Here is a 26,784-nt window from a genome sequence, read left to right on the forward strand (position 1 = left end):
GAAGAACAAACCGCAGATAGCAGATGCCAGATCAGCACCTTTGAACCTCCTAGTAGATACCAGCAATGGTCAGGTTTTGCCCAAGAGAAAGGTTAAGGACTGTCACATCCCTCCTTATCACTGCATTGCTGCTCACAGTCAAAATATCCCCCTGTCCCTATGCCACTGGGCTCATGCCCTAATTCAGGGAATTCTGCCCATTTCACAAAGCCAGCTCTGACCCAGTGAGCGTTCCCTGCACACTCTGCAGGTGAGATGCCCAAAGTTTATTGGACTCGGTCCTTGGACAGTCTTTACAGATCAGCCATTTCACCTCACAGCCCCTGTTGTCCCCTGTGATGAGGTGTAGCAAAGAGCCCCTCCTGTCTTTCTACCTGTCACGCCCAGACTTTTTTCCTCCCAACCTTTGCGATTATTCAAGTTGCATGCCTTTTTCCTTTCTCAGTTGGGTCTTTCAATGCAACACCTTAAGCAACTATATTCTGCTTTACTCTTTATTATTCTGCCAACATAAAAATTACTAAAAAACGCTTTATAAAATATGTCTCGAAAAATCTAGCATTACCCAGGAAAGGGGCTGGAGATAAGGATCCAAAGGGGTTTCCCACTGCAGACCCTCCCGCAACAGATCCTAATAGCCAAGGAGTGGGAGAAGGGAATCTTTGAAAAGAGCCTGTGCCTGAAAATGGCTGTGACGCATCCTAGAGAAGACAACTGGTTACTAGTCCAGTTGACCTAGAGGTCATTTCCTAGGTGGGTACAGACGGTTTTCAGAGGAACACTTTGGGGGAGGAATTTCCCACAGGAACTGCGGAAGGAAGAGCCATATTAATATCTCTGGCTGTTGTCCAAGCTGCCAGATGCTAATGATGATTCCAGGCTACAGGGGACTCTTAATCAGAGCTTAATAAAGACTCTAATAAGAGTCTGGGGACAAGGAAGTCTCCCTTCCAGGACTGAGAGTCTGGAAGGAAAATCCAGGCAGAGCAAGCTTTTCAGGTTCAACAGAGGGGAACCCCAGCCTGGAGAAGCTCATCAAGGCTGGAATGGGCTATCTCAGGACTGGTCTCTAGGGATCTGTAAAGGAAAACAGTAAGGGATTGCCTCTTGTGGCCTCAGAGGGAGGTCTCCAAGGAGAGGAGGCCTCTCTTAGCTGGTCCAAAGGGTCAGGTAGCAGTCCCAGAACGCTTAGGCTCTGCTCCTCTCTTATTTGGGCATGGGGTACTCATTGACATCTGTTGCTTCACGTGAGTCCCGTGGCTCTTTTATCTGGGGAGCAGCATTGGGATTAGGGTTCTGGACACTGCCTATAAAAAGCGGGATGCCTGTTTCATCTTCAAAGATAATGAAGATAAAGGGCCGGTCAAGGCTGAAGGCAGAGACCGAGCGTGAAATCGCGACGCTGGTAGCAGCAGACGCTTCCACCCCATCTTCTTTAAGCTCCAGGGTAGACTGATGCTGTATACTGGATACGAAGAGAGGCTCATCTGTGATCTTCTGGAGATTTGGGCTTGTGAACAGCTCCTGGAGGCCTACAGAGAAATGACACTAAGTTAACTTTTCCCAGTTGGTGCCACCAGCTCTGAATTTTCTCAAAGCTGTCCAAAGAAAGCAATTCCCTAATCTGTTGCTACATGTGTTATCCACCATGGAGGACTGGAGAACTGGCAGGCAACAGAAACAAAAGCTGCAGTCCGGCCAGGTTCCCCAATCCGTCTCTGTATGAAGAGCTGAGGTGCCAAAACCAGAACAGTTTTCACAAGCTTTATCCACCTCTTTTAGAATAGTAGTGTAAGAACTTAAAGCCTTCCTTAAAAAGCAGCAGCAAGTCTGAAGGCTTTTTCTTGCTAGGCTGGAAACACTTTTACAGAGATTATTTTTTTAAGCAATTCTGCAAAACAAAGTGAACTCTTAATTTATTCTCATCTGGAAGTGCAGCGCATGGTGGTTTATTTCAGTAAGCTCTCAGTTCCAGGCTTTGTGATCTGCATTCTCTCTGTGGGCAATTTCTTCGTCCTGGATACTATGGTAAATGACAAAGTAAGAGAGAAAGGTTGACGCACAGGAGGAAGTTGGTCTTGGCTACAAATAGGGAAATAAGAACTCGTAAAGATTGTGAGGAACTGTGAATGCTGCCTTCTCTATAGTATCATCTTGTTGGAGGAAAACATTTGGTGCTAGGCAAGCAAAGAGTAAGGAGGAGGAGAGGAATAAGAGATGAAAGAGTTTGGATGTTATCTGGAGCAAGCTGTGAGACACAGCTTTAGAAACAAGGATGGCAGTTTTTAGTGTCAGCGAACAGATGCCATATAGATTGATCAGCTTCACTTATTCTGTGCAAATCCTGTTAGAGGCCTTACCCATTTGACTGAGAACCTTGTTGAGTTCCAGCTGGTAGTCCAATTTTATTTTGGGAATCTTCACTGTGGTGGGTACCTCTTTCGGGAAAAGCCTGCAGAGCTGATCATAAGGGAAGTTCTCCAGCACATGAGAGGTATTCCAAGTGTACTGGTTTGGTACAATGACCACAAAACTCATGTTACTCTTAAAGGGAAACTTGGCCACCTGGAAATAAAACCAACCAGAAGAATTTATGGAAGAGGAAGGAAAGTCCAGAAAGTTATGCTTTTAATTTAGTCTTTTTCTAATTGGTCTACAGAGCCAGTCTAGCTATCGGACAAAAACAGCCTGGTGGGAAGGAGGTATCTGATTTCTTCAGAGGAGAAAGTTTGTTGGAATAACAGCATTAGATTTTAGTATTTAGCCACTGACTGGTAAAGATTGAACACATGGTGGAGTGGAAGCCCGCATGCACAAACATTGTACCCACTCTGGCAGTCGCTGTATTCTGAAGGGCTCCAACAGCACATTGTCTGAGGGAATTCCTTTCCATATTTCCTCATTTATCTTTAACTCAGGGCTTCAAAACTCCATTAATTCCCACTTAGTGGGAATATCTCTTTTTCCTAGACTTTGAGAGTAAAGACTCAACATTCTTGCTAGAAGCAAGGACAAAGGCTGCTTATTAAATTTTTATGTGCTATGCCTGTTAAAAGACATTTGTTTTTTGGAGAGAATAATTGCAGCCAGTAAAATACCATAGCAAGAGGAAATTCCAATCAAAACTTGTAGTGCTGCTAATAGAGCCCTACCTGAATGTCCTGGGACTCCAGTGTAAACCAGCTCAGGGAGTACTTCTGGGCTTTCATCATCTCAACTGGGACCACGAACTCATTGTCAAGGTGGAATACATCTGGCCCAGTGAAGCTAGCATCAAACTTATTCCTCCAAAACCCTATCAAAAGAAAAGTTTAGAAATCAACAAAGTTAAATTTGGGTAGGAAAACAGAAACTGCCTAGCTGACACTCCTATCATGAGTTCTCCAACAAGGCAGATAGTGACCAGGCAAGTAGAAATACAGCGAAGAGAAGTCAGTACCAAGGCTGGAAGAGCCCTAACAGCAGGAAGCTCTTATCTTCCAGAGAGGGACTATGGAATAACAAAAAGAACGAGGATTAATCCTCATGCCTCAGCGTGGGAGATTACTGAAGGCTATGAAGATAAAGTAATGGATGTTTGCGCTTTGAAAAATGAAGAGTATTGCCTTTGTGAAGGGTGAAACAGTGCTCCGAGACCAAGCTAAAACATTTGCAGATTTACACTGGAATTAAGTGTTTGGTCTGTGTTTCGATGCACAACCCTCAGGGAATTAAAAGAGGAAGATGTGCCTGACCAGTGTGCTGTAGTCAGAAAGAAATCCGCAGAAGCTGCCTGTGGTTGGTGTGTAGTGAGTTGCATGTGACCTGGTTAAGATGAGCAGCGATGTGCTGCTGCCTGGGATCCTGAACCAGGAGGCAAAAATACTGCAGGTTCCACCTGCTGCATTCTGGCTCTGCTGTCAAGTAACGTTTTTAGCACATGTGAAGCAGTTGGGAATCATTACTGTAAAGAAATCTAAGCAAGAGGAACGGCAGATGTACAAGAAAAGGACAAGCAGATTGACTAGCAGGAAGCAATGAAAGGAGATGCCATTCAGCTGCAGTGCTTGCAGAAAACTAGTAGATTTCTAACTATTCCTCTTGAAAAGTAAGGCCTGTGGAGCTCACCATGGAAATGGATTGCATTGAGCAAGAGCATCACTGTGTTTTCAGGGAGCTGCTGTAGGAAGGTGGGTATTTGCCCATTAGTTGTTTCCTTTACCCACTTGTTTATGGCTACGAGGTCATCCTCGCTGATCCCAGAAAGGGTCATGGGCTTTGCTCCATAGAATTTCTCTGAATCCTCCAGAAACTTCTCTTTCACCTCAAATCCTGGCAGAGGGGAAGAATTCTACATGAAGTTATCAGACATTGAAAAAGGTTTGCTCAGTGGCTCAGCCAGTGGCAGGACACTCCCCAGGAGGAGTGCCTAGGGAAACAGAGACATCTCCCAGTATCGCAGCGTGTTTCCATCACTCTCTGTCACCGAGAGTTTTATTCTACACCAGTACGGACCCCCCCGTGCCAGCTCTCACCTTTCTGCAGGTACAGACGTGACGCAAGGCTGAGGATGGATTCTGTGAGCCTTCTGCGATGGGTGCCCAACATGTGGTGGAGACAGGGCACTGACTCCAGATGCATCGCCTCCAGCAAATGCTTCTCTGTCTGATTTGCCGCTCCTAAAAAGCAAAGTCAAATTCCTGTTAGGTCATGCCCATGTAGTGGAAAACAGGGATGTTACTCTAGCTGCCTCCTGTTAGAAACATACTGTGCCTTACAAAAGAGGCTGGAGAAACCTGAGAATAGGAGCCTCAGCAGGGCCACAGAGGGCATCTTCAATTGTAATCGTACCTAATTAAAGCTGCAGGAGTAAGATTAAGTGGAAGGTGCCGTATTTAATCTTTGCATTTTGCACGTTGGTTCTTAGTGCCTCGAGGAGGGGCTACAGGGAAGGGCAGGAAAAGGTACTTTTGTAACGAAGAAGTTACCCAGTGCCAGGTGAGACAAGGCGAGGGCGATGCTGAGGGGTGACAGGATCACATTGGTTCTGTTGGACTCCAGCTGGACCTCTTTCAGGAGATCGATGCTGAATCTCATCAAGCCATCTGCTAGCCTCTGGCTCTTCTTCCAAGTCATCTCACAGCTTTTATCTTCAGCCTCTCCTTCCTCTTCAGAAGAGGCAATTTCCCCAGATGGTTGCTGTTCACGACAGCCCACAGCCCCAGCTACGGCTTCATTTTCTGGGTTCCAGTCATTCCTCGTGCCTGGTGGGGTGGTGGCGAAAGGTAACGTGGGTCCATCAATCTCCTGGAAGTTGTCATAGATAAAGCCTGCCAGCTCTGCATTTGACATGGTTGGGATGTCTTCCAGCAGAGCAGACTGTACGACTCCAGCGGTTTTCATGTCCTGGGGAGAAACGAGAAGGATAACACTGGGAAAGCAGGAGCACGGTGCTACCTTCCCTCATGGATTTTACTGCACACCTAAATGGGTTGAGAAGACTCTCCCGCTTCTCTATTCTGGTGGTGTATTTGTTTCAGTTTGCTTTTTAATCTTGAGGTTAAAAGCACCTCAATGAGTATGGAAAACAGAAGGTCTTGTAACCTGGGAAAATGGACTGAGTGAGGGTCTTGCAGTGGTTCCTCCTCCACTTGCTCTCAGGGCCTGCCCCAGGCAAACGAGCCCAACAGGCATGCTTTGAGGGCGAGAACCACCTGCTCAGCGCATGTCCTGTGCCTTCAGCATTTATAGATCCATCATCCTCAACCTTGATTTCACCACCTCCTCTCACATATTTTAGGACTGCCGATCTGCCTCGTGCATCGGTCAGCATCCTCTACTGCTGTCACAGCCCTGATCCATTTTGGCTCAAATCCTTCTCCAGGCATCTGTCTCCTCTTGACTTGCCTGCTCTGTTCCATCCCTTTTCTCTCCAAATTCCTCATTTTCCACTTTTCTAAGCTTTAGCCTATAGCACTGCTGCTACTGTCCTTGCATTTGCATGGTCTTAAACACATGCTTTTTTCCTCAGATCTTTCTGTTCCCACTGGCATCCGGATGACATTCCTCTACTGCAGGAGTGCTGCGCTGTCAGAGCCAGGCTCGATGGGCAGCATCAGCTACAGGTCTTTCTCCCTGTCACCCTCATAGCTAGTTGTTTTCCTCATCTTCCCTGATCAATCAGAAATTAAATAATCCACCTGCCAGTCCCTGTACATACCAGCTACTGATGTTTACTCCATACGCTGCCCAGTTATTTAGGCTGGAGCTTCCAACACAAAGGAGCACAGCGTTGGCAGCAGCAGTGAGTGAGGCGGGGAGGGAAGCCTGCACAAAGATGGACTTTCTCATTGCATTGGCGCTGCTAGATTGCACTGCCTGGACTCATCATATCTCAGGACAAACTGGAAAACCATTGCAAATACCACAGCATAACTTCAGTCCCCTTGGGTGGAACCAGTCATTGCTTACCTTCAGCTCCCCATCTTTGTCTAAGAAGAGACGCTTTTGCTCAATGGCATGTGCCGAAGAAAACTGTAGGGGGAAAAAAAACCCAACAAAGAAACAAAGTCAGGTCCCAGATAGTTTCCTCTGAATTCCCAGAGCCAGTCTTCTCTGCTCCCTCTCCTAACACATTCCCATGGGGCCAGGTCAGAGAGTGGCACCAGCCTGGCTGTAGCAGTCCTCGCGAGGCCGCAGCATGGGCAGGGCTTTAGGATGCAGACTCAAAAGCAGTGGGGTCCACCGTGGGGAGGTGGAAGTGAGCAGGAGCTGGGAGAGAGTGCAAATGCTGGATTTGTTTAGAAAGGTACCAGATCAGAAGGCTACAAAATAATGTATCCTCTAGAGAGTGAGCAGTGCGGTTTTGCAATCTCAGATCTGACGAGGATCCAGATTTAAAATGGGACAAAAAAAAAAGCTGTTATTAAACAACCTCCTGTTAACCCCTGAAGGTCATGGTCACGAAATTCAGTTGAAGCCAAGTTTCCAAACATTTGCCTCAGAAATCCACTTGAATAGTGAGAATATCCACAGCTATTTTAGCTGGGAAAAATAAGATTAGAAACCTTGCTGCACTGGGGCACAGGCTAACCCCACAGCAGAGAAGCAGTGTCCTCCACCCATCTGCCTTCCAGGGCTTCTCACGCAGAAGCATCAGGCGGTATTTGCCCCATGGTCTGGTGCAGGAGAGCCACCTCGCTCCCCTTGCCCTTTGCTGGCTGGGGAGAGGGCTGTGCTTACACCGCAGAGGCCCCCACCATCGCTGGAGTGAAGCAACTTACCCGTAGGTGACTGTGCAGAGCAGATAAGCAAGGCAGCAGCAGACCCCAGAGGAACACCATATTTCTGGAACAGAAGGACCAGCCGAGAGAGAAGTTATTTCCAGCTGCCTGGCAGCAGTAAGCTGAGCCTATTTAGGTCTGCAGGGAGAAAATTATCAACCTGGCCAAACAGGTTGGCGCAGGAGCTTGCAGAAAGCAATAGGGAGATGAACAATGCTGCAAAGAAACAACACGGGACTCCTGGGTCCAACGCCAAGGCAGCAAAATCAGAGAGGAACAGGGACCCGCGCCGGAGCAGAGCTGTAACCACAGCCAGGCTGCTACATGACGCTCTCCTGCTTGGATCCTGCGTTTCTGACCCCATCACCCTCATTTCTCTGGATTGCAAATGGTATTTCCCTAATCAGTCCTGCACACACTGTGCCTCTGGAAGAAGACAAGAGCCTCTGCTACTTTCCCATGCAAACCACCGAGGTACAGGCACAGCATCCTCAGCTGTGCCCCAGGCTCTTGGGAGAAGGGATACTAACCTGCCTCAGAGGGGCTGCAGGCACTCAGTGAGGGACTTTGCAGGTAGAAAATGCAATACTAGAGCAGTTTCGCAGCAATATGTCCTGGAATAGAGAGTCCTCCCCTTCCCAGCACTCGCCTTCCCCCTTTGCTGGCAAACCCAGCCTCTCCCACCCCCGCACTCCGGTTCCTGTACGGGACAGGGCCCCACCCATTCCCTGCCCACCACTTCGCCCAGCCACTTTTCCCTTTCAAACAGAAATAACATCTCTTTTTCTTAACATAAAGCCCCTGTGCCAAAGCCCAGCTGTTGGCACAGCTGCCATACACTTAATTCCTGGGGCTGCTTTCCATTCTCAGAGCACTCCTTGCTTTCACCCAAAACTGCTGGGCTGCGACCCCCGTTGCCAAGTGGAAGAAGCAAAACTTGAGGCCATTTCATTCCCCCTCCTCCCTTACCCCAAATCCCGCAGCCACGTGTAACCTTGAATGCCCCTTTCTTCCCTGGTGGTGCCTGTCCTTTAGCCCTCTGCCAAATTCACCCCCCTTTCCCAGAAAGACACTATTGCTTATTGGAGAAGCCCCCATTTACTGTCAAATCCTCGTTTATTTGCCCCCTACCTGAGGTTGTTCATGTCCATGTTGGAGCCGGCACCTGCTTTAGCCCAGCCGATAGCTCTGCGTGGGGCAAACGCAGTCTCTTGTCCAGCCCACCCCTCCCACCCGCCGGCAGCGACCTTCGGCACCACCCCCTATTTGAGAATTTGGCAGGCAAATATTGACTTGCAGCATCCGGTTAAACATTTGTTTGGGGGATAACAATTAATTTGTGGTGCATTTGGAGATGGGGAGACACTGGGCGGCTGTACCCTCAAGACAATGTTAACACCGAGTTTACCAGCTCCAAAACTCCCATCACCAGAAGTAACATGCAAAGTCTGTTGTCCCTAGTAGTGGCTCTGCTTTCCATAAACTCCCTGTGCTGGGAACGCGCTCTTTTATTCATAACCTTTAGTAAAAATGTAGGGCTTGGTATTTATTGCCACAGGGCTTGCTCTGTTTTTGGAATTTTCTTTGCAGAAAACCCCAGATATTTACTCTCTGTAGCCCAGCTGCTTCTGCTGCAGCAAGCACGAGGCACCGGTTTTAACAGATGGCAGGTGCCCAAGGCCCCGTGGCCATGGACCCGAGCGGGAGGCGGCGATGCTCAGGCTGGGCTGAGCCAAGAGCAGCTGGTACCTCCCCCGGGGCATAGCACGCTCCGGAGCCCTGCCGGGGGAGTTGGCCCCGGTGCCGGGCTCCACGGCACGCACGCACTGCTGTGGCACGGAGGAAGAGTCTTGGGGACGGGCAGAACTCCAGCAGTCCTGTCCTGTGCGGTTTTGTGCCGTACGCAGAAGCGATGGTGGTCCTTCCTGGCTCTGTCCATGTCCTCAGGGCGAGAGGAGTCACTAAGGAGCAGTGGGGAACACTAACGGGATCACAGCGCTTGCCATGCATTCCTTGCAGCAGCTCTTGGTTCCCAAACTCATCCCAGACACTGGGAAGGAGTGGAAAGGAGACAGGTCTGAGCTCTGCAACCAGAAATGACTTTGGGACATGCCACTGCAACATGGGGAGCTACTTCCCCTTGGAAAGCAGATCCGAGTCCCTGTGCAGCAGGGTCCTACCTTACATCCAGGGCACCTTCACAGCATCCCTCCTCCAGCTCACCCAGGAACACAAGAGGTGTCTGAACGCAGAGCTTTAGCTCTGTCTGCCAGAGCAAGAGCTGCAGCCAGCACACCCAGCCCTGTACCGCACCACACCTGGGCCCCTCCAGCACAGAGCTTCCCCACACGCCCGTCTCTGTGTCTCTTTCAAATAGTTTATTAGAAGTAAATATTTACATCTATTGCGAATGGTTAATAGGCAACACGGGACCGAGAGCTCCCCTTGGGTAGGGAAGGATAGCAAGGGCCAACTGCTCACCTCCCCACCCTCCCTGCAAGTGGAGGGCAGTCTTCCCAACTGCGGGTGGCTCAGATGAACCGGCAGCTGGATGAAAGCCCTTTCCCCTCCCAGGACAACCCACAGCAGGCTCCTCCTCTGCCCAAGATAAGAGCTTCCCGCTCCCCTGATACTGGCTTTAACTAGGCTGAAGGATGGATGGGAAAAGGGCTGCAATAGAAGTGAGGCAACTGCTCCTACTGCTGGGTCAAAGAGCCCTCTCCTCGGCTTTGGGGTGGGAACAGACGGTGCTGTGCCAAAGGGAAGGACAGAAGGAGACCGTGCTGGATCATGCCTCCTGGCTCTCACCCTAAAGGGCAGGAGGGGACAAAACTGAGCACCTTTTTGCTGTCCTGTCTTCCCCAGAAGTCCAGCCAGCACAAAGGAGAAGATTAGGAGGATTTATTGAGAAACACTGCCAGTGCATGGCACACAGGGCATTCCTCACCCCTTAGATAATCACGGGATGCAGTGCTGCTGGGGCAGGAACCAACAACATCCCTACCCTACTGCTCCAGAAGCCAAAATCCTCATGGAAGCATCTAGCTCTGGCCTCCCTAGAGAGTCACGTTCCCATCCCAAACTGTCCCTCTGCAGCAGCCCAGTCCTAAATGAACTGGCGGAGCAGATGGGGTTTGTGCCTTGGCTGACTTCCATTCCAGTCTTTGCCCTGGAGCCAGTAAGGTAGCAAAAGTGCTCTAGTTAACCTCCTCCCCTCCCATACAGGCTCTAACTCAGCCAGCAGAACCTGAAGTTAATAGACTACATCCTCTGGGCTTTAACACCGACCGCAGGAGGAGGAGATGCCCCGCACCATGCAGCTCCGAAAGCAGCAGTTCCCAGGCCCAGCTTACGCTATCCTAGTAGGATTGTTTAGTGGTTCAGGAGTGGAAGTGAAGGGTAAGTGCAGATAGCAGTAGCTATACTGTTGTGTTCTTGTCAAGGGGCACCTCTTACCCCTTAACTGAAGGAGGGAGGATACCTGTGGTCCATGTTACTCTGGAGGGCAGCTCACAGACCCCTGGGGATCAGGCACACATGGTACGGAAAGCTCCAGGCCTCTCAGTAGGGGTGACAGTGACCTACAATGCCCAGTATTTCTCCCAGCAGCAGCGGAGGTTTCTCAGTTATGGCTTTTTTCTTTTTAAAGATACAGAAAGAGGTTAGAGATGCTTTACTGCGTGCTCGCTAACAAGTACACCCCCCCCCTGCATCCTCTGTTCGGAAACATCTAACTGCCTCCTCCGTAAGCAACGCTGCCGGCTTTCAGCTCTACCACCAGCACTGTGGGACAGCCACAGGCTCCTGGGCCGGGGTCACTATGCCAGGAGGCGTATGACACCGTTGTCCGAGCCCAGCAGGAGATGGCATTTCGTGGGCAGCACCGCCAGGCTGGTCAGCGTACCCCGAAAATTCTCCGAGCTCAGCTTGGTCGTGCTGATGGGCAGGGCTGAGGACTCCAGCATGGAGTAGACGCCAATCTTGTTGGCCACAGTGCCAGTGACCACGTCGTTGCCATAGAGGTCAAACGCGTGGATGGGTTCAGATGCAGATTTGTAGTGGTGCAAAGGTTTCTGCTCCAGTTCCTTCCAGACGGTCAGGGAATGATCCGAAGAGGAGCTGATTAGCACATTGCCCTCTGCAGCCTGCAGGAGAGGAAAGGCCAGTGAACCAACACTGCTGCAGTAAAAACTCCCAATCTCATCCTGCAAATGAGATTAGCAGGTAGCTGCCAATAATGCAACAGTTGCAGCGCAATCCCTTGGGAGAGTCCCAGCCATTTCCAAGCAACTGATGGGACTGGGCAGTATTAACAAGACATCCAGGTGGACACTGCAAGCTACAGGACTCTCCGGTAGCTGGCAACCTCCTCTAGTGCTATCCTCCAAGAGATGGGCTGTGCCTCTTCTCAACATCCTGATACCCAGCACAACCAATTCATCATCTTACTACCGCAGTGGGTAAAGAGATTATCATGCGGTCTCCCTCTCCATTAAACCGCTTGCCAAATTATTTTCCTTCTCGGGAAAAGGAATTGGGAGGCTCTCTCACAGTAGAAAATACTGCTGAGGGTAGGAGAAGCCTGGAGCTGCTTATTAGCAGAGCTAGTGAGAGGGTAAACAACCCACACCGCTGAACTTTGTTTAACCTGCATTTGGGTCGAGGACACTGGAGCCCCAGCGCTGCTTCCTGAGGGTGGGTAAATATGGACAAGAGTTATTCATTAGAGCAACGCTCTCCCAGGGGGGCTGAGAGCCCTGCGGAGAAAGCAACGCATTTGCCTCTTCACAGGAGATCTGGCTTCTCCCTGCCCCTGCTGCAGACCTGCTCGGCAGGGACTGATATCTGGGAGGGCTGATCTCTGTTCAGCAGAGGTTGGACCAAGAACAGCCGTCCGCGGCACTAACCATGGGGCAGGAGAGCTTGAGCAGCCTCTTAAGGCCACAGCAAGGGATGGAGGAACGCCCAGAGGATGGAGCAGACAAGCCCTGCCAAGCAGCGTGTGCAAGAGGGATGCTCTACGCAACCTCAGAGGATTGATGAGGCCCACAAAGCAGCCCCCCCACCCTCTCACCTTGATCTGCAGGATGTCTCCCTCATGGGCAGGCCACCCCCGCATGATGAGTCCTGTCCTGGTGTCCAGCAGCACAATGAAACCAGAGGAGAAGCCAGCCATAACGCTGCGCCCATTAGGACTGACAGCCAAGCAGCGGATGAGCCCAGCGCTCACCCCGCTGGCCAGGCGAAACTCGTGCTGCAAGAGAGAGAGTCCAGCTACGGGGGGACGAAGATCAGGGGATCCGGCATTTAGGGGACAAAAGACCCTGGGGTCCAGCTGGCTTTCGTGGAGTCATCGCAGCTGGCTTTGGGCCAGCCGTGATCCCATCATTAAGCGCACGGATGGAGGAGGGTGGCTCGCAGAGCGCCAGACTCCCTACCTGTAGTCCTGGCTTCCTGTGATCGATGAACCGCAGCACGGAGTCTGCGCTGGCCACAGAGATGCTGTGATAGGGAGGCGGCATGGTGGTCACAGCTGTGATGGGGACTTTGCTGTCTAATTCATCAAAAGTCCGGAGAAGTTTGCCTGTGAAAACATGACGGAGAAGTTACAGCAGTAGATGGACGGAGAAGGTACGCAGCAAATCTCCAGTTCTGCACTGTTTTTTAACAGGAGCCATCAAAACTCAGTATGGCCCCTCTGTCTTTAAGGGCTGGACCAGTTCACTCCAGCCAGCTCTCACCCTTTCCCTTCTTACCTGTGAACTGGTCCCAGATGTGTACGGTCCCATCACAGCTCACCACGTGCTGCGATGCCTCCAGCTGGCTCACGTAGAAAACTGACTTCTTGTGCTCGGCGTACGTGAAGCGCGGTGGCACCTCGCTGGTGCCATCCCCGTAGTTGTACAAGGGCCAAAGGCGGACAGTTTTGTCCTTGCTGCCGCTAAGAAAGAAGTCCTCGCTGCTGAGCGGTGCCACGCACTTGATGGCCCCTGAATGCCCTGAGAAACTCTGCAGCTTGATCTGGTGGAAGTGGAAGCGGGAGTCGTGTTGGCTCACCCCAATCTCATACTGCCAGTAGGCCAGCCAGTTCCCACACAGCATGTGGGTGCTGCGAGGAAGGTCATGCTTCAGGGTGTCCTCCTCTCTGGATGAGCTGGGAATAAAGCCATCAGTGCCAGCACTGAGGCGAAGTAAGCCAAGACCCTCGCGCTGCGTGTCCACAGGGACCTGGATGCGGTTCCCTACCAGCACGCTCCCAAAAGTACCGGAGTGACTGTCCTCGTGGTGGCCAGAGAAGGGCTCGGTCCCTCGCGTATCTTGGTCCGAGCCCACTGCACTCGGTGTTTGTTCCAGGCTAACCACCTGCAGGCTCTTTGGGTTCACGTTCTCCAGGTAGATGCTGGCCAGCTTCTCAACCAGCGAGTGGTTGGGCACAACCGTCCGGATAACGTCACCTGAAGAGAGATTGTGGCTCCAAGGGAAGGAATTTCCCCATCATCATCCCCCACCACCACCACCAGAACAAGGGTAGCACGGGGCTGTGAACACAATGTCCCCCAGAAGCCACTCACACGCTGCTCCCAGCCAAAGCAGCCTGAAGCCCAGTGGGCTCCCAACCCAGCAAGCAGACCAAGCCACAGTGTGGAAGCTGTGGGTTTCCCCCAGCAGCCCTACGCCCTCTGACTTCTCCTGAGTTCAGGTCCAGCATGGGTGCACGGAGCTCTCTCACAAATCCCAGGAGATGGTGGCCAAGCCGTACCTAACAAGCAAGAGAAGGGGATGTAGGTGATGTAGGCCATCTCGGGGTTAAACACCTTCTGTAGCTCCATCAGGACGGCCGGATCCAGGGCCAGCAGCTTCCCATCCGAGAGGGGCACCTCCATCCCCGGCACCTCACAGCCGCTCAGTGACTCCGCCGTCAACCCCTGGACAAAACAGGAAGATACCCAAGATCAGATGCTCTTACCACATAATTAATTACACAAACACAGCCTGGGATGGACGCTGCTGACACCAGTACTGGTATATGCAGGTATGCCCACCACATTCCTGCGGCTGGGTACTGGGGGATGGCAGGAAGACCTCTCCCACATCACTGACCTGGTCTTGCAGCTCCTGCAGCAGTGAGAACGCCCCAAAGAAGTTTCTCACCGTGTCACTCAAATGCTGCTGCACCATCTCCTGCCCAATCCGCAGGCAGATCAAAGCAATTAGGCTGATTGTCTTAACGCACAGGACAATACGGGCCTGGGCACCACTGGGGAAACTGAAGAGGACATCCATTACCAGCTTGTCCTCCACATATCCCTTTTCCCCTCCTCTGCTTCATGCTTCCTGCCTTGTCTGTGTTATCAGAAGGTGAGCTCTGGTAAGTGCAAGGAGGTGCACATCGGGGCAGGAGCAGCCCCACGACCCCAGGAGCATCAAGACCCTCACAGAACCATTTCTAAATCCCCGATTTGGAGTTGTGCCGATGCTGGCTGAAGGCACGGCAGACTGCAGCGCTTACCCAACAGCCGGCGAAGTGAGGAAGCCCAGCACTGGGAGCAGCACCTCCTGGCTGATCTTGGGGAGAATGTCCATCAGCGTGGTGTCCGAGAGACACACCACGATCTTCTGAGTCAGCGTCACAGCAGCCAGGAGCCCTGCCTCCTTCCGACTGTTCAGCCGGCCACCACCGGACCCGCCGCTGGGCGCAACCTGCAAAAGGAGTCCTTCAGTGCCAGGGCCACCACCTCCCCAGCAGGACACATCAAGGGTGATTCCAGGATGACCCAAGCTCAGCCTCCAAACCCGGCATGGCAGTACTGGTCACAGCCCCTGGGAGAGGAACCTGAGCAGTGAGCCTCAACAGCAACTCATGTCTTGCACTCAAGCAAGAGATGAGCCTGAAAACTGACGGACAGATGTCAACACAAGAGATGAGCCTGGAGAAAATGGGGCACGACATCCCCAAGCTCACACGCATCCTCTGGCGGGCATCTCCCTGCAGGATGCTCCCACAGCTGGGAAACTCAGAGGGGAGAGAGACAACCCAGACCATCACCAGCCGGGACGCTGCAGAGCATCGTTTGCCAGCACAGGAAGAGGGGAAACCTACTACATACACGCGACTTAAAGCAAGAAGCAGTGTCTTCATCCCATGATATGTTGAGCCTGGATGCACAGACTGCAGAGGAACAGTCCTTGCATGAAATATCCAAGCACAAATTATGGGCAAACCTGCTGCTGACTTCGAGAAATCCAGCTGTTAATAACTTCATTAAGCAGAAGAGCGCATCCTTTTTTTTGCTGACAACGTACCGATGCTGGTTACAGCAATGCCAAAGAGTTAACAACATCAGCAGCAACACTAAAAGATTTCTTTCTAGATTTCCCTATTTCCTAACTCCTAAACAAATCAAACACCCAAGAAAAGAGAGCCAATAACAAAAACCACAAACAATTCCCAGTTTCCGCTATATTTCTTGTACACCTGCCATCTTCCAGCTCATCACAGAGGCTCTTCCTCTCACAAAATATCCACTCTGCCAAATCCTGCAAGAACGATTGGTTTTATCCTATTTGTGACCTGCAAGTTTCATCGTTTTAATATCAGGTTGCCAAATGCTGTTCACGGGGGTATTAATCCCCCCAGGGCCCCCAAGCAATAAGTCAAGTAAAGCAAAGCAGAACAGCTGGAGCTATGATTGCAACTGGGTGGAGAATGATTTTGCTGAAAAATGGGATTTTTTCCCCTGAAAAATCTCCCCTTCAACATTGGAAAAACTGACAATGCCTTTTTTGTTTTCTTTAAATGAACAGCTGTGGCCTCTTTTCCTCTACGTTTAAATTATCAAAAAGCTATTGAAGTTTTCCATTTAAACAAGAATCCATAACCAAAGTGTTTATAACCACTAAAAAGGGAGCAATATGAAAAATAAGCCTGTTTAAAACATTCAAAAACATTTTTTCGATGAAAAACTGGTTTGTTTTTCAACCAGCTGCATTACACACATTTTCTTCTTGCTATTCAGCTATGAATTTCAAGCTGAAAAGTTTGTAAGTTTTGCCAGTATTTTTTTATACAGTTGAAAAACCTCCTTTAGCCTCTCCCCAGCTCATCCCCTATCTACCCATACAGGCCTCTAAAAACACTCACTCCAGCAATCCCACAGCAGCCCAAGCTGCTCCGCCTGCCCATTATCACAATCCCACCCTTGTGCCAGCTCCGTTTCGGCACGCTCGCCCAGCAAAGCAAACGAAAACCTTTTTCTCTGGCTTCGCGCGTGCCAAAAACGGGTCTAGACGGGGAAAGCCCCCGGCTGAAACAGGGAAGGAGGGGCTGCGGCAGCCCGATGCAGATCCGCAGCTAAAGAGCAAAGCCCACGTACGCAGCCGCACGCTTCGCTGGAAGCGGACCGGAGCTTACGGCTGGGGGTGAATGCCTCTTCTGGCTGCATCAGCACAGCCCTTCTCGGCCAACACAGCAAGAGCTGCTCAGCCTCCACAGACGGAGCTCAGCCGAGCACAGATTTCTATGCAGGAGGCTCCTGGTGAGGCTGGACTATTTTCTGTGCATCCTCCTTTTGTGCTTGGACACAGCTCTCGCCCCAACACGTGCAAAAAGAGGAGAAAAGGCAACACTAACCAGGTAGCTGATGTAGGGCAGGTACTGGTAGGTGAGGACAGGCTCTCCGTACAGGTACGCCACGTGCACAAGACAGGCCAGCACCGGCTTGGACACCTGATCTCCCAGCACTGGCCGTTTTTGGTAGATATTTCCTGTACTCAGGGGACTGTTCTCATCGTTGCTTGGTACAAACTGCTGCCTGGTGGGGCCTGCCCAGAGACAACATCATGAGCTGAAGCAGCAGGCTACACCCAAGCCACAAGGCACCCAGCAGACTGTTTTGGGGCACAGCCCACCCCGGGACCCTAGGGTCCGAGGAGCAGACATTACCAACGTAGCAGGACGTGAGCAGACGGAGCAGGTTCCTGGCGATGAAGCGGGACGTGACGGTAGGGCCCAGCTTGGCTGAGAGCCACCTCACCATCTTAGAGGCTGTGTCTGCAAAACAAAACCAGTTGCAAGGACAGAGCCCGGCACGGCGCAGATTAGCTATCACCCGGCTGCTGCCCAGACCCTGCCTGCCCTGCAGGCAGCTCCCTGGGTCTCAGATCCACGCGCTTCCGTGGAGACCTGGCCTTTTACACTGGTTTCATCGCTGCCGCCAAGCTGGGACCATAGACACCCCCAAATCTGGACCCACTTCTTCCCAGGCTCTCCCCTTCTCCCACTCGCTGCTTTACTGGATGTTTGCCACGCTCGGCAGAAAGGCTCAACGCTAGCAGGGTCTTACCCAGGAGTATCGTCTGCTCTTTGTCATCGGAGTGATCCGGCAACTCCTCTCCCTCTCCATCCTCCGGCTCGCTGCTGTCATCAGCCAGGGGGACATCCACGGATGCACCAGCATCCACGGCCACTGTCAGCTCTGCATCAACCACAGCGTCATCGTGCTCCTCTTCATCATGCTCCTCATTCTCCTCCTCCGAGTCCTCGCTCTGCTTCAGGTCCTGGCTGCTGTCCACCGACTTCAAGCTGCTCTTGTCCTTCTGGGAATCCCCGTCCGCAGGTCTGTCCTCTCCCAGGGACACCTCGCTGGCGCTGCTCTTGTCGCTGAGCCGCCCGAGGCTGAGCGATTCCTGCTCCTGCGGCTGCAGGGACTCCCCAACATAGAGGCCGCTCTGGAAGTCCTCGCTCTCGGGCAGGTAGGCTTGGTCGTGGAAGCTGACACCAGAGGTGTAGTCGAGGAGGTCGAGTGCGGCAGAGCTGTGCTCCACGTCCATTTTGATCTCCTCCCCAAACACGCACGACACCGGGCTTTCCCCTCCACTTTCATCATCTTCAGCCGTGCCGAGGAGGGATTTGCTCTCCTCCCGCGAGCTCTCGATGCCAACGAGAATCTGCAGGATGTGCGGCAGCAGGCTGAGGAGGAAGGACTGCAGCCCCAGGCGCACTATCAACTGGGCGACAAAGCAGTCTGTGTAGAGGTAGAACCTGCCGTGGCGGTAGCAGGGGGTCTCATATGCTCCGATCAATGGCTTGAGCAAGTATTTATTGGCGTTCTTCGGCCCTAGGGATTTAGCTATAGGTTCAAAGAGATACCACGCTGCATAGACAGCGGTATTCTCCTCGGACATCAGAGATAATATGAAGGGCAGAAGAATCTCCAAGCCTTCAGGAGTGATTTCAGAAAGGATCCCCTCCAGCTGCTGCCACAGCTGGAAAACAAGTTCCCGGCCCTGACCTTCACCCTCTATCTTCTTTGCCTGATAGGTGAAAATGAATTTGTGCAGGGCTGGGAAGTACGTGGGGAAGGGGACAATAGAGCTGAAGGGACTGAGAAGCTGCATGGGACAGGGTGGGGGGAGGCCCTGGGAGATGGGTTTGTATTCAAACAACTGCACCGCGCCCTTGCCCAGCCTGGTCTTCAGAAGCTTCTCCACCGGCACGCTCAGCTGCAGCAGGACGTGCAGCACGTGCTGGAGCGGGGCCGGGATCTCCTTGGGATGGTAGCGACACAGATTACGCACCAGCAGGAACCGCTCCAACAGGGATGCGTCAGGCTTCGAAGGACGAATCCTTGGTGCAAATATAATCTCAGCTACCAGGATGCCCAGAGCTTGCATGTCCCTCTGGAAGAGGTCCGAGAGACCCAGAGGTGGCTCTTCCCACGGCTGCTCCATTAGCTGCATCTCGCTGCTTATGCCTTTAACCAAGAAATTGTCCAACTTCTCCAGTTCTTCCAGGGCCTGGAGAGGATTGAAGCCTTCAGGAAGCGTGATCTTCATGTCTACCTGATCCATAGCGCCTGCCTTGCTCCGACGGAGAGGTCGGACACCTGAGGTTTTGCCTTCGGTGGCATAAGCAGGGAGGGTGGAGGGCTGTGCTGAAGGCACAGTGGTACAGGGCTGATCAGCAGCTCTACCAGTAGCAGAAATTGAATCCAGGGCTTCTGTGCCTTGCTCTAAATCATCCTCACCAGCGATGGGTTTCTCTGCAGACCAGGTGGTTTCACATGGAGTAGCCTCCAGGACCAGCCCATTAACCGCATCCGTCACTTGGCCTTGGATATCCTCCAAAAACACAGTCTCCCTGATGTTCTGGAGAAGAGGCCGGGCAATGGCTGGAGCTTCAGCAGGTGTGTAGGCAGGTCCCACCATGCGCCTGGGATGCGGCTGGTCAAAGAGCTGCACAACTCCGTAAGTCGTCAGATGCGTGTGGTTGTCTACTAAATGGAGGCAGACGTTCTTCTCCTTGACAGCATCCTTCCCCAGCAGTTTGTACCCAAAAGTGAGATCAATCCAGTGGTGGAGGTCCTGAGAAACTTCCCGGCTCTCAAGCAGCATGCGGTGGACTTCAATGAACTCCTCATAGGAGCTACACCAAGATGGCACATCCAGGTCGGGCATGTCCGGATGGATGGATCGGAAGATGGAGGGGTCCGTATAAAACTCTGGGATGCATTCATCCGGGGTCCAGCTCTGCATGCGCTCCATGCTGGCTGGATACTCATTGGGCTCCCATTGGGACCTCACATGGCAGCACAGCACTGCCTTGGGTGTCCTCCGAGCCGTGTACACATAGTAGGTGATATCCGAAAGGACATCGGAGATGTGATGGGGGACATGGAGCTGCTCCCCACTTGACCCACCAGCAACAAACGCCTGCTTGGTCATCTCATAGGTGAAGTCCAGCTGCTTGTCTCCCTTGTTGAGCCGGAACTTGGATTTCCTTAGGTCCCTGAACTTGCCGTTTTTGGTAGTGAAGTCCACCACCCACGGAAGAACCGGGTGATAATTGGGGTCTCCCATTCTCCTCCCAGCCAAACTGTTTAGACGCATAAGGTAGTCAAAGTTGCTGACCTGCCCATGCACCCACTGTAACACCAGGTCTCGGAGGTCCTTCTGGCAGGCGGTGCACCTCGCCTCCTGCCCTCGCACGCCAGCGCTGCTTTGCTCGCTTGTTCGTTCCAGACCAGCCTCCAGATTTGCTTCCTCCTTTTTCGGTCCCTCGTGCTCTCTGAAGTTCACGCGGAGCCGGCTGCACAGCTTCTCGTCCACAGCCACATCCCGAAGGGAAAAGGCACCACAAGCCAGACCCGCCTGGTGACAAGCCTTCATGGCCTGCAGCACGTGGAAGAGGAGGAAGAGGATTTTGGCGTGGCTGTTGGTGAGTTTGGCCGGGCTGAAAGTCACGATGTCATGCAGACAGTACTGCACGTAAGGGTAGACGACGTACAGCATGTTGGCCGACTCCAGCAGAGCTTCTGCCTGCAGCACGTTGGGGCAGGAGGGCACCCCCTTGGCAGCCGCCACGTTCTCCTTGGCGGGGGAAGCACCGGACGCGCTCTTGCCCACCTGAAGGACGGGACAGCCGTAAGCCTTCTGCAGGGCAGCCCGCAGCGCATCCAGGGCCAGCACAGTGGGCGGCACATCAGCATGCCGGTACGGCCGCACGTAGAGGCAGTGAGCCCGGCACCATAGGTTTCGGTAATTCTGGGAGGCGACGCTCTGCATGAAGCCGTGCAGGGTCTCCGGGCTGCCGTTACGCTGGTCGGAGGCAGGGGGCTGCACCCGCAGGGGGTACCCCAGCCGGTCCTTCCGCAGCCCGTGGATCTCCACCCGGGTCCAGCCCGTGGGCAGCTTCTGCACGGAGTGCTGCAGGAACGTCCTTACCTCCACGTCGCTCAGCCCCTCCGGCCGCGGGCACAGGCCGGGCAGCACCCGGCGCTCCTTGAGGCTCGCCAGCCATTTCACTGGGACGAAGGCGGTAACGTGGGTCCCCTCGGCGGCGGCGGCCAGCTGCCGGCGGTCGATGTTCAGGTCCTTCTCCACGCTCTGGAGGAAGCCATCCATATCGGCTTCTGCTGGAAGAAAGACGGCCCAGAGAGGCTGCGGGTGAGCGGACGAGCGCGGCACCGTCCCTGCCCTCCCCGCGGGAGCCCCGGCTCCCCCGCCGAGCAGATGCCACGCAGCGAGTCTCACTTCCCCATTGCCAACCGGGGAAAAAAATGCTGGTTTTAGGAGCTTGCTCAAAAGATGCTATATCTGGGAGGGGTGGGGGCTGAGAAAGGACCAGCCCTGGCTGGAGGGGACAAGATGGGACCACCGCAGCCAGGGAGGGGGACCCAGTGGGACCTCCACAGCCCCAGGGCCAGGGAGGGGGATATGATGGGACCGGGGGGGGGGGCACGATGGGACCTGCACAGCCACAGGGCTGGGGAAGGGGACACGATGGGACCTCTGCAGCCCCAGGGTCGGTAGAGGGGACACGATGGCATCTCTGCAGGTGGTGGGGGGACACGACGGCACCTCCGCAGCCCCCGCGCTGGGGAAGGGGGCACGATGGGACCTCTGCAATCCCAGGGCCCGGGAGGGGGGGACACAATGGCATCTCCGCAGCCCCGGGGCCCGGGGCACAGGCAGACACGAGCGGTTGCCCATCAGCAAGGAGCACGTCCCCAGCCAAGGGCCACGGCCGGGGAGGCTGCCCCCCAGCACCGTGCCCAGCCCCGGGCCCCCACAGCGCCCGCGCTACCGGAGGAGTGCGGAGGGCAGAGCCCGGGCTGGGCCCCACGGGCCCGAGGACTCGTCCCGGGGGTCCTTACACCCCCCCCCCGGGGGTCCCTCACCGCCCTCCGGGACCTCCGCAGCGCCCGGCCCGCGGCCCCGCGTTACCTGGCGGTGGCGGGCTCAGCCGCGGCGGGCGGCGGTGGGGGCGGCGCGGGCCCCGGCCATGTTGGTCAGGTGACGGCGGTCACATGCGGCCGCCGCGCCGCCATGTGCCCGGAGGGCGCGGGGGCTCCGGGGGGGGGCGGACACGGGACACACACCCCGCCGAGCCCCGGTACCCCCGGAGCGGCCCGGGGGAGGGGGACCGGGAGCCCCACTGGGGACGCGGGGCCGGGCTCCCTCCAGCGGCCGTCGAGGCGGGGGGAGGTGGGGGGGGACGGGTTGCGCAAGGCCGGGGCGCGGTGTCTATACATGGGCAGGCGGCGGGGCATGACGCGGCGCTGGCTGAGGTCACCGTGACGTCAAAGGCGCTCCGGGGCTGTCAGCTGGAGTCGGCCGAGCCGCGCTGACGAGGCAGCCGGCCTTAAAGGGGTCCCCGCGGCGGGAGGCGGTAGGTGGACCCCACCGGCGGCAGGTGAGTGCCGGGCGGGCCGGCGCTGGGGAGCGGGGCCAGGCCGCCCCCCTCCGCTCCGGGGCCCTCCTGCCCGCCCCTCTGCGGGGCCCAGCGGAGTCCCCGCAGGCTGCGGGGCCGGGGCGGAGCGGGGCAGCCGGGCACTGCCCGGCCCCGGTCCCGATCCCTGTGAGCCGGGCCGGGTCCCGCAGCCAGCGCCCGGGCAGCGCCTGGGCTGTGCTGCCAGGCGTGGGGCCGCTAGGTGCGGCGCTGCCCGCGGGGGAGGCTGCCGGGTACGGTCCTGCGGCCGGACCCCGCGCGGCCCCTTTAAGGGCGCAGGGGCTCCCGGCGGGCAGCGCCGCATGGCGCGGCGGCGGCAGCGCGTGGGAGTCACGTGGGCGGGACGTGGAGGCAGCCCATTGGCTCCCCGCCCCCTGCCCGCTGCAATCAGCTGTTACTGGGGCGAAGGGCAGGAAACGTCCTTAAAGGGGCGCCGCAGCCGTCGACCCCCCGCGCCTCCCCGCCGCCCCGGCTCGGCCCGCAGCAGCCAGCCGGGCCCGCGGCGGGAGCGGCGTGGCTGCCCGGGGGGCTGCGGTGGGCCCCCCTCGCCAGGCCGGGCTGCCCCTGCCCTCCGCTGCCCCGCTGCCTCCGCTTCCCCGCGGGCGGCGCGGCCCCTTTAAAGAAGTTGTCCAGTCATCGCGCAGCGCTGCCAAGTCATCGGGGTCAGCCGAGTTCCCGGGGCTCCGCCCCCCGCGCCCGCCGATTGGTGCGCGGGGCGAGCGCTCACTTCTGATTGGCCATCGACTTAGAGCAACTTCTCGGAATCGGGGCTGTGTCACCGGCCCCAGCGCCGAAAGCCGCGGGCGGCGCCGCCCCAGGGAGGGAGGGGGCGGCCGAGGCGGCCTGCGACAGCGCCGCGCCCCGCCAGGGGCCCTCCGGGAGGGCCGGCCCCTTTAAGAGCCGCCCACCCACCCCCCCCCCGCCGCCTCCTTCTTCACCCGCTTGAAAATGCCAACTCACAGCACGCGGGGCATGCCGGGAGCGCCGCGTCGCACTACACTTCCCGGCATGCCCCGCGGCGGGGCGGGCCCAGCCGTTTCCTAGGCAACCGCCGGTTAGCCGGGGGAGAGCGCAGCGCTCCCCCAGCGGGGTGGGCGGGGCAGAGCGCCTGCTTTATCTTCCCATTGGCTGAACGGCGGGCTGTGCTGGGTCGGCATTGGCGGGAGCCAGCAGCAATCGCGGCGGGGGCGGGCGCGGCGGGGGCGGGGCGTGCACCGCCCGTGCCGGGAGGCGATTGGTCGGGGGTGGGGCCGGTGGGTGGCTGCGTCATGACTCCGCCAGCTGATCCGAGACGGGAGCCGGCGCGCGCGGCGGCAGGGGGGAGGCGGCGGCGGCACCACCGGGCCGGGCCGGGCCGGGCCGCAGCGGGGCCGCAGCGGGGCGGTGGCACCGAGCCGCGCCGCGCAGGTGGGTCCGGCGGGGCCGCGCTGGGGCGGGTGTTAAAGGCAGCCGAGTCCCGCGCGGGGCCGCCGGTGCGGCGGGGATCGAGGGGCCCGGCAGCCCCGCCGCGCCCGGTAGTCCTGCCGGGGAAGGTCACCTTTCCCCAGGGCAGGGTGGCGGCGGGGGGCTCGGCTCGGCGCGACCCTCCCGGGGCTCCGCGGGCGCCGCCTGGGCCCGGCGGCCTCGCCCCCAGTGGCGGCGGGGCGGGGTAGGGGGGGGTTGGGACCGGGGCGCGGCCCCCGCTCCGGGGGGTCCCGGTGGGACGGGCGGGGCCGCGGCCGGGGCCAGCCGGCGACGGGCGGTGGCCGCCCCGGGGGTGACCTTCACTCCGGGACCGGGCGGGGCAGACTTTGACCCGAGGCCGCTCCCCGCCGTGGGCACGGACCGGAGCATCCCGGGCAGCGGAGGGGGCGGGAGGTCGGTGGGATGCCCCGGGGGGGAGCGCAGGAACCGGCTTTACGGTGGAGCGGCGGGGGGAGAGCTGCCTCCGTTAGACGGGGAGGGAGAACTGGTTTTACTGAGAGGGGGGATGTTGGGGGGGGGGGGAGTGACCCGGTTAAACCGGGAGGGCGGCACCAGCTGGGGGCACAGCGGGTTTTGTTAGCCGGGCGAGCGCCCACCGGGGCCCTCCCCGGTGCCGGTGGGGTCTGTTGGTGCCGAGAAGGGGAGGGAGGCCCTCCCCGGGGGGACCCTCCCCCTCCCGTTACCAGCAGGACCCCCCTCGTCAGCCCCCGGTGCCGGCAGGGCCCCCGGTGCTGGCGGGGCCGGTGGCTCGGCGGCGGGTGCTGATTCACGGGCCGGCGGGGGTGGAGCAGGGCCGGGACCCGCTCGCTGGAATCCGGACCAGATGTACCCGGCACGCCAGGAATGCTCGGCATCCCCGGCAGGCCCCGCCGCCGCCGCCGCTGCGCCCCAGCCGCTGCCACCGGCCCCGCACCGTGAGCCTCCCCACAGCCCCCCACCGCGACACCCGCCGGGACCCCGGCCTTCCCCTGCCACCCGCGAAGGCTCGGGGCCAGCCGGGATCCCGAGTGCCTTTGGGGTGACGCTGGCGGGAGGATGCTGCGGGGCAGCTGCCGTGGTGGCCGGCCGGGAGGGTTCCTGGGGCCGTCTGTCCCCCCACCATGGCCGTCTGTCCCCCGCAGTGGGGCCAAACGCCCGGGGGTTTCCCAGAACTCAATCCCCACAGCCAAAGCGCTGGGCGATGTGGAAAAAGGGTTTTTTTTTTCCTGAATGGAAGGGGAAGCAGGCGGGGTCCCACACCAACCCTGGGGTTGGCGTCCTCATCCTCCAACAAAATCAGACGGAAAAAGGCTGCGCTCCCCGAAATTCCCCTGGCAGTGCCTTGGCAGCTGCCGCCTGACAAAGTGTCTTCCCCGGCAGGCGGCGGCTGGCCCCCGGCCAGGTGGGACCCTGCCAGCGCGGATGCCCGAGGTGAGCAGCCAGGGAATGCCTTAACCCCTACCTGCGGTAGCCTCCCTGCCGCGGCCGCCGGTCCCTGCCGGAGCAGGTTACCTTATCTCTTATTTTCCGACAGAAATGGCCTTGATTTCCCTGCCCGTCGCTCGCGTTTTAGGACCGGCTGCAGGTGCTGGAGCTCATGCGCCACCTGCTTTGGGAGAGGGGAGGGTGGGAAGAGTGGAGGTGGGAGCTGCCTCTGGATCCCCTGCAAGAGGGGGGGTGATCCTGTGGGATCTCAGCCCTGGGGGGGGAAGGATGAGGCGGTGGATCAGGACTCGGTGCTGGGGTGGGGGAGAGGAGCAGCTCTGCCGCCTGTGGGCGACGGCTCGGCTCAGCGCGGTTCGATCCTGGCTCTGATCCGTGTGTTCCCTTCCCAGGTGCTGCCCCGCCGCCCCGCTCCTGGCTAACCAGCACCAGTTCTTCAGTGGCAAGCTTTATGTCCTTCTCTAGTAGCTAAAGCTGCCAGTTGAAGAACTGTTGAATGTAGCCACTCTCGTCACCGGGACCTCGGATGTCAGCCCAACCTGTGCCCCAAGCAACCGGGACGAGCCAGTCTGCAGCATCCCGTCGATTTGAGGGCTGAGGATGAGCCCGACCGGGATGAAGAAGTCTCCTTGCAGCCTCCAGACAGAGCCTTGGCTGGGGGATTGCCAGGCAGCCCTGCCAGCGGGGCTGTCGAGCGGGGTCCCTCCCCACCGGTGGGGTGGCACTGAGCTGGGAGATGACTAGAGAAGACCGAAAGAGGCATTAAACTTTGCTTTCCTCAACAGTTCGGTTTTAGGAAGTTTGTCGCCTGTGGGGTGCCTGGACCTGTCTGGTGGGAGGATGGAGGTGGCTGCGGACCCCGTGGGGTGGTGCGGGGGGGGCTGTAGCACCGGAGCTCAGTCCCCGGCTGATGCCATGTTGGGGTCTGCGGGGGGAGGGTTGGTTGTTCAGGTCCCTTTGGTTTGTCCCGAGCAAAAGAGGTGACCTGAGGCTGGGTGTAGCTCGCAGGACTGACCTGCTGCTGAGCTCAGGAGCAGGATTAATCCTGCAACACGCCAGGCAGTGGGATAGAGCCAGAGGAGAGGGCTGGCTCCGCATCGATGCTGCCCTGGTGCGGGTCGGGGCCGGGCGTGGTGGGGCCGGGCCGCCGGGAGTGGGTGACTCAGGGCCGAGTCACTCACGGCCCCAGACTCTGTTCCCGGAACCGCCGTCCTATGAGGCTGGGCAGCCCTGTCTGCGGCCGGTCCTGGGGTAGCGCCAGGATTCCAGGTATTTGGAGCTGGCAAAGCTCAGAGGGGCCCAGGTGAACCTTGCTGGGCTCCTCCGTGGTCCAGGCTCTGCCCTGCTGGTGGACAGAAGCAGAAGACTGCCTGGAAGGGGACGTGGAAGCTGCTTTCCAGGGATGGA

General features: G+C 56.8%; 2 protein-coding genes across 5 annotated transcripts; both read right to left on the minus strand.

Annotated features, from left to right (window-relative positions):
• Positions 1-480: 480 nt before the first annotated feature.
• SERPINF2 (serpin family F member 2) lies at positions 481-8,474 on the minus strand. 2 transcript variants are annotated; one of them, XM_075168729.1, is made up of 9 exons: positions 8,394-8,474; positions 7,263-7,326; positions 6,451-6,513; positions 4,968-5,385; positions 4,515-4,658; positions 4,108-4,311; positions 3,153-3,295; positions 2,361-2,565; positions 481-1,532 (listed from the first exon to the last, which is right to left on the minus strand). In XM_075168729.1, exons 1-9 carry the CDS (start codon positions 8,411-8,413, stop codon positions 1,207-1,209), a joined length of 1,587 nt encoding a protein of 528 aa, XP_075024830.1. In that variant the 5' UTR covers positions 8,414-8,474; the 3' UTR covers positions 481-1,206. The 2 variants fall into 2 exon arrangements, with proteins under 2 accessions (XP_075024830.1, XP_075024829.1); XM_075168728.1 differs by lacking the exon at positions 8,394-8,474 and adding an exon at positions 7,793-7,920.
• A 1,151-nt stretch (positions 8,475-9,625) lies between these two features.
• On the minus strand, positions 9,626-22,237 carry WDR81 (WD repeat domain 81). 3 transcript variants are annotated; one of them, XM_075168709.1, is made up of 11 exons: positions 21,987-22,237; positions 17,606-21,172; positions 17,206-17,313; positions 16,894-17,084; positions 14,773-14,963; positions 14,364-14,529; positions 14,023-14,188; positions 13,019-13,717; positions 12,701-12,846; positions 12,337-12,516; positions 9,626-11,407 (listed from the first exon to the last, which is right to left on the minus strand). In XM_075168709.1, the coding sequence occupies exons 2-11, from the start codon at positions 21,162-21,164 to the stop codon at positions 11,081-11,083; spliced, it is 5,733 nt and encodes a 1,910-aa protein (XP_075024810.1). In that variant the 5' UTR covers positions 21,165-21,172; positions 21,987-22,237; the 3' UTR covers positions 9,626-11,080. The 3 variants fall into 3 exon arrangements, with proteins under 3 accessions (XP_075024810.1, XP_075024809.1, XP_075024811.1); XM_075168708.1 differs by having other exon boundaries at positions 17,606-21,175; XM_075168710.1 differs by lacking the exons at positions 9,626-11,407; positions 12,337-12,516; positions 12,701-12,846 and having other exon boundaries at positions 13,181-13,416; positions 13,529-13,717; positions 17,606-21,175; positions 21,987-22,233.
• Between the last annotated feature and the right edge of the window lie 4,547 nt (positions 22,238-26,784).

The sequence above is a fragment of the Calonectris borealis genome, chromosome 19 (genome assembly GCF_964195595.1).
Source record: "Calonectris borealis chromosome 19, bCalBor7.hap1.2, whole genome shotgun sequence".
Classification (NCBI taxonomy): domain Eukaryota; kingdom Metazoa; phylum Chordata; class Aves; order Procellariiformes; family Procellariidae; genus Calonectris; species Calonectris borealis.

Bases quoted from the DNA above. Each gene is read 5' to 3' on its own strand.
- SERPINF2 (XM_075168729.1), bottom strand. From the start codon at position 8,413: ATGGACATGAACAACCTCAG. The intron at 4,312-4,514 runs GTGAGAGCTGGC...CCCCTCTGCCAG, and splicing joins ACGTCTGTACCTGCAGAAAG to GATTTGAGGTGAAAGAGAAG. The intron at 2,566-3,152 runs GTAGGGCTCTAT...TTTTATTTCCAG, and splicing joins TGGAGTCCCAGGACATTCAG to GTGGCCAAGTTTCCCTTTAA.
- WDR81 (XM_075168709.1), bottom strand. From the start codon at position 21,164: ATGGATGGCTTCCTCCAGAGCGTGGAGAAGGACCTGAACATCGACCGC. The intron at 17,314-17,605 runs GTAAGACCCTGC...TTTGTTTTGCAG, and splicing joins AGAGCAGACGATACTCCTGG to ACACAGCCTCTAAGATGGTG. The intron at 14,964-16,893 runs GTTAGTGTTGCC...CTCCTTTTGCAG, and splicing joins TGCCCTACATCAGCTACCTG to GTTGCGCCCAGCGGCGGGTC.